Below are 6236 nucleotides of genomic sequence, written 5' to 3' on the forward strand. Positions count from 1 at the left end.
CCCAAGTAGCTGGGACCACAGGCGCCCGCCACAACGCCTGGCTATTTTTTTGGTTGCAGCCATCATTGTTGTTTGGTGGGCCCAGGCTGGATTCGAACCCGCCACCTTAAGTGTATGTGGCTGGCGCCTTAGCCACTTGAGCCACAGGCGCTGAGCCTATTACAGTGTTTCAAAATCTATCTCCCTATTCCCAGAACACAATTTGGGCATGATTTGATTCCCATAGGCCCAGCACACATCAGCCCCATCCTCACAGATCTAAGTTGATGAATATATAATCCTTTTGCCTATTTCTTCATCTTAAAATTTTGTGGTCTCAGGGGTGTATTTTGAAGAAACAAGATGAAATTAAAGCACTTAAGCACAGAGTCTGGCACAGTATAGTTACAAAATAAATACTAATTTTAAGTAGTATTCTATTGAGTTCCCTAGCACTCTAGTCCAAGTTAGGAGCTTAGAAACCATGGATTCAACAACTTTTAGGACCAGACAATATTTAAGAAAGATATTTGATTCCTGAAGTTTGCCTTATAATAATGTTATGAGAAGGGGAGGTAGCAGAGGGTTGCAGACTACGAAAAATGACCCTACTATCCTTTTCTAGGGAGTGCAAAAGAAAGAGGTCTAATACAGTGGAAAGCTGGGGCCCATGCCAACAGTGAGATGTCTACCACCCTCAGAAGCTATGACTTCCCCATTGGGATGGGCACAGTAAAACGAATCAGCTTTCTGAAATACATTCCTATCTGCCCAGTCTTCAAAGGATTTTCTTCAAGGTCCAAAGATCAGTTTCCAGTTCCAGAAGATACTCCAGAAAATACAGAAACTGGGTCTGTGAACACAAAGGTCTGAAAAATTACTTCCAGAAAAGGTAGGATCTGTCTATGGCTTTTGTGGGAACGTTGAATAATCAAAACATTTTTATGCTTTAATCAAACTACTCAGTTTCCATTTTTGTGAACTATTTTAAAGTCTTCAAGATAAAAAGTCAATATATGGATTTTGGGTGAATTCCTTACTAGTTTATACTAAGGCCAGACATTCCCAAATGATGTGGGCCACTGAGAGGTTACAAGTATGCTGAAATTATCAATCCCTTCCGCATTCCAGATACCCGTGCAGAATCTGGACCAATTGGAGTTCACAAGCTAATAACTCTATCGATGGGCAACTTCATTCTTTCACTCCTATATGCTAAACAAATATCACTTTGATAACTGACATGGAAAAGGTTGAGAAATAATGACACAGCAAAAGAGGAAAAAAGCCTCTCACTGCCTTGTGTCAACAGCGGTCAGAATAGCAAAACCTCCTAAAACAGGTTAACTTTACCCTAAAATTATGCCTGTATAGAACTTGACAAGGTAATCATTTGTCCCTAGGGCTTCATAATGTGTGCACTGCTTAAAAGTCTGAAACCTTCCACGTCTATCTGTAATGCAGATATGCCTGGCTCTCTAGTTAAACACTCAAGTGGTTTCTAAGTGAACATTCCTTCATGTGAGAAGTTCCAAAAAAGGGAGGTATGCTTAGATGACTCCTTAATAGCTAAAATAATACAAACTGGGTGGGGCACAGTGGCTCATGCCTGTAATCCCAGCACTTGGTAGGCTGAGGCAAGAGAATTGCTTGAGTCCAGGAATATGAGGTTGCTATGGGTTAGCTGTGATGCCATGGCACTCTACCAAGGGTGACAAAGTGAGACTCTGTTTCAGAAAAAAATAAAAAAATAAAATGGTGGCTCGGCGCCTGTGGCTCAAGCCGCTAAGGCGCCAGCCACATACACCTAAGGTGGCGGGTTCGAATCCCCAGCCCGGGCCCGCCAAACAACAATAATGGCTGCAACCAAAAAATGGCCAGGCGTTGTGGCGGGCGCCTGTAGTCCCAGCTACTTGGGAGGCTGAGGCAGGAGACTCGCTTGAGCCCAGGAGTTGGAGGTTGCTGTGAGCATGATGCCATGGCACTCTACCCAGGGGGATAGCTTGAGGCTCCGTCTCAAAAAAAAAAAAATAAAATAAAATAAAATGGTAAAATACTTAAATAGGGCTTTCTAAGTATCAGGGACTGTCTTTATTTTTTTACTTTTTTGAGACAGAGTCACAAGTTGTCGTCCTGAGTAGCATGCCATGGCTTAAGAGCTCACAACCTCCAACTCGGGCTCAAGCTACCCCGTGCCTCAGTTTTTCTATTTTTAGTAAAGATGGGATCTCAGGATGGTCTCCAACTCATAAGCTCAAGCAATCCACCCACCTCAGCCTCCCAGGGTGCTAGGATACAGGCGTAAGCCACCATGCCCAGCCACCAGGGACTATCTTAAGTTCTTTTTTTTTTTTTTTGAGACAGTCTCATTTACTCACACTTGGTAGAGTGCCATGGTGTCACAGCTCACAGCAACCTCAAACTCTTGGGCTAAAACAATTCTCTTGTCTCAGCCTCCCAAACAGCTGGGACTACAGGAGCCTACCACAACACCCAGCTACTTTTTAGAGACAGGGTCTTGCTCTGGTTCAGGCTGGTCTTGAACTCGTGAGCGCAGGCAATCCACTTGCCTCGGCCTCCCAAGTGCTGGGATAACAGATGTAAGCAACTGTACCTGGCCTTTAAGTCCCCCCTAAAGGCTCAGCGCCTGTAGCTCAGTGGCTAGGGTGCCAGCCACACACACTGAAGCTGGCGGGCTTGAATCTAGCCCAGGCCAACTACAACCAAAAAATAGCTGGGCATTGTGGTGGGCGCCTGAGAGGCGCTCCTAACTACTTCAGAGGCCAAGGCAAGAGAATCACTTAAGCCCAAGAGTTTGAGGTCGCTGTGAGTTGTGATGCCACAGCACTCTACTGAGGGTAACACAGTAAGATTCTGTCTTTAAAAAAAAAGCACCCCTAAAGTCACATGTGGGGAAAATGAAAAATTGTAGCTAAATGTACAATTGCAAAATACTCATTATAAAATTTTTTTTTTTTGGAGACACAAGTCTCACTCTGTTGCCCTGATAGAGTGCCATGGGGTCATACCTCGCAGGAACCTCAAAGTCTTAGGCTTGAGCAATCCTCTTGCCTTAGCCTCCCAGTAGTTGAGACTACAAGTGTGCACCACTACATCTGGCTAGTTTTTCTACTTTTAATAGAGACAGGGTCTCATTCTCCCTCAAAATGGTCTCAAACTTCTGTGCTCAAGCAATCCACCTCTCAGAGTGCTAGCATTACAGGTGTGAGCTATTCTCTATGTGTTGGCCACCTTTTTGTAAAATTTTGTCATGAATACTTTATAAATAAAGGTACAGTTAGCTACAATTTCCTATTTTCCTCACTTATGGAGACTTTAGGGACACTCTAAACATTAATCATACAATCCAGATACATAATACTGCTATTTTAAAGACGTAGGAACTAAGGCACAGAAAGGTTAAGTGACTTGCAGTGATCACAGGATTCATATCCAGAACTCTTGCTAGAGTCTTTCCTTGTTATCATTAGGTTACATATAGTGCCTCTTGTTTGAATTCAAGTTTACAATCTCCAATTAACTATATTATAACTTGGCAGCAAGTAGAAATGAACTCATTTGCCCCTGTCTGAGCTCAGAGAGAAAGGCTCCGTAAGCCTCATACAGATGGTAGCTTGTTATGCCACACGTGGTACTGAGCTGTTAAAAGAACAGAGGACACTGGTTGTCTCGTGGCTCTAAAAAGACAAGAGTCAAGCATGACTCTGCCTCAGAGTTACTTTTAAAAATCATCTATTTATTAGTTGGTTTTTTTTGCAGTTTTTGGCCGGGGCAAAGGTTTGAACTGCCCACCTCCAATATATGGGGCCAGCACCCTAGTCCTTTGACCCACAGGCACCACCCTATTTATTAGTTTTTTAAAGGTGGCTATTAAACACTAAGGCATCAGTATTCACACCAAAGGACACCCAAGAAATGACTGTATGACCAGCATAGTCTTCCTCAACCCAACATATTCAAAAGAAAAGCCCTTGTGAAGGGCATAAACAAATGTGAGTTTCTTTATTTTGGAGACAGAGTCTCAAGCTGTCGCCCTGAGTAGAGTGCCTTATCATCATAGCTCACAGCAACCTCTACCTTGGGCTCAAGCGATCCTCTTGCCTCAGTTTTCTATTTTCAGTAGAGACAATGGAGTCTCGCTTTTTGCTCAGGCTGGTCTTGAATCCATGACCTCAGGCCATCCACCCACCTTGGCCTCCCAGAGTGCTACGATTACAGGCATGAGCCACTGCGCCCAGGCACAAATGGGAGTTTCTACTAGAATAAGGTTACCATCACAGTGGTCAGCCACAATGTTTCTTATATGGCTATCTATGACTTAGCTAATACTGCAGTCTGAGGTGCTAAAAAGCAAGGACGAGGAATGAAGTTTATTTCACTACTGTATTTTTTTTTTTTTTTGAGACAGTCTCACTTGTCGCCCTTGGTCGAGTGCTGTTGTATCAAAGCTCACAGCAACCTCCAGCTCTTGAACTCAAGCAATTCTCTTGCCTCAGCCTCCCAAGTAGCTTGGACTACAGGAGCCTTCCACAAAGCCTAGCTATTTTTAGAGATGAGGTCTTGCTCTGGCTCAGGCTGGTCTTGAACCTGTGAGCTCAGGCAATCATCCACCTTGGCCTCCCAGAGTGCTAGGATTACAGGTGTGAGCCACCTCACCAGGCCTACTGCAGTACTTTGGACAGAAATTTGCACAGAAACACACTTGCTACTACAGAATTTTTTTTTTTTTTTTGCAATTTTTGGCCAGGGTTTGAACCCACCACCTCTGGCATATAGGGCCAGCACCCTACCCTTTTGAGCCACAGGTGCTGCTGGCTACCACAGAATTTAACAAAGCCTGATCTCAGCACATTTTGCCAGCAAGACTGACTTGAGATACTGGGCCCATGCTGAAGTGATGAGCATCACCACTGGAGAGTCTGCACTCCAGCACCAATAAACACAACCATCAACTCAGTTCTACTATTATTTATTTTTTTAAATATTTTTGAAAAAATATAATTTTTTTACAATATTTTCAACTTAAACACTATTCACACTGAACACGTATGGCAGCTTAACCTATCCAAATATGAAGTTTAAGAAGCCAAAAACTCTTCTAGCTTTGTTAAAAGAAAAGTTGTGCTGCAGACTATTGTCGTGATAATTAACAAAGCAAGGAAAAGCACCACTCAAATCATAACATTACAATATCTTTGTTCAATTGGATTATGGGCTGGTGTTGGTCATATACCTGTGGACTCCACAGGTGTAACTATGATACAGTGAATCCTCAGAATAATATGCAATTCTCAAATCACATATTTCCTCAGATGTAACATTAGCAGAATTCAATATTTCTAACATGATAACATACCAGAAAAACCACGACTAGTGCTCATTTCATCACTACCTTGTAACCTTAGTTATCAGACATACTTGTCTTAACAAATTACCTCAAATTAACTTACAGACCTTCAGAAAAAGATTCTTTTTGATGAGTATAAATGTAAATTTGAGTCTGAATTGAAAAATCTGTTTAACAATTAGAACTTAGTTTAAATTTACATATTTGAAAAAAGTTTAGACATGAACATCTTTTATTTAACCCTAAAGGACCAGTTTAGACTCAAAGACAACAATTTAGCAAGATTTAGAGGTCTTTCAATTTGGTGCTTTAATTTGGTGCTTTATCACAATCTGACTAGTGCTTCTTTCCTTGCTGTCTTCACATCAAGCCATGGGACCAATTCTAGTTTCAGTAAATGTTTGACAGCTTTTTACTTAATAACAGTCTCAGCACTTTTATTAAGCATGCAAGACTAACAAAAACTTTGGCAATGCATAAGTGTAACACAGTGACAAGAGAGAGCTTTTACAATTAAGTCTTCTAATACTGCCTTCACAGTGTGGGAATTGTGCTACATCCACCAAAAGAGGGCCCCCCAACTACTCAAATATTTTAGTACTTCACCCCAGGAACAAATTCCTTTGCATTTGGATTCAGATTGCTCTTGACCTGTAAAATAAACATAAAAAGCAAGTTCTTTAAGTGATGGCTTCAGATACTCAGAAGTATTCTACCTAGACCCTCAAGCAAAACCATCTAACACAAAAATATACAATAAAAGCATTAACTCAGATTAAGATTACCCTTAACGACCTCCAAAAATCTGGACAGGGGGCTTGGCGCCTATAGCTCAACCGGCTAAGGCGCCAGCCACGTACACCTAAGGTGGCGGGTTCGAATCCCCAGC

General features: G+C 42.1%; 2 protein-coding genes across 6 annotated transcripts in view; one reads left to right on the forward strand and one right to left on the reverse strand.

Annotated features, from left to right (window-relative positions):
* The window catches only part of SLC23A1 (solute carrier family 23 member 1), a 17756-nt gene that overhangs the window by 10396 nt on the left and 1124 nt on the right, over positions 1-6236 (forward strand). For 3 of the 5 annotated variants that reach the window (XM_003782147.3, XM_023516003.1, XM_012808535.2), the window contains one exon: positions 605-871. In XM_003782147.3, the coding sequence (XP_003782195.1) occupies positions 605-852 (248 nt within the window). In that variant the 3' untranslated portion in view covers positions 853-871. The remainder of the gene's footprint in view (positions 1-604; positions 872-6236) is intronic. The other 2 variants (XM_023515994.1, XM_012808528.2) reach the window with 2 other exon arrangements.
* The window catches only part of PAIP2 (poly(A) binding protein interacting protein 2), a 26168-nt gene continuing 24885 nt past the window's right edge, over positions 4954-6236 (reverse strand). The window contains exon 3 of the mRNA XM_023514639.1: positions 4954-6038. Within this exon, the coding sequence (XP_023370407.1) occupies positions 5942-6038 (97 nt within the window). The 3' untranslated portion in view covers positions 4954-5941. The remainder of the gene's footprint in view (positions 6039-6236) is intronic.

Source organism: Otolemur garnettii, unplaced genomic scaffold (genome assembly GCF_000181295.1).
Source record: "Otolemur garnettii isolate 467f Iridium unplaced genomic scaffold, OtoGar3 scaffold00003, whole genome shotgun sequence".
Classification (NCBI taxonomy): Eukaryota; Metazoa; Chordata; class Mammalia; order Primates; family Galagidae; genus Otolemur; species Otolemur garnettii.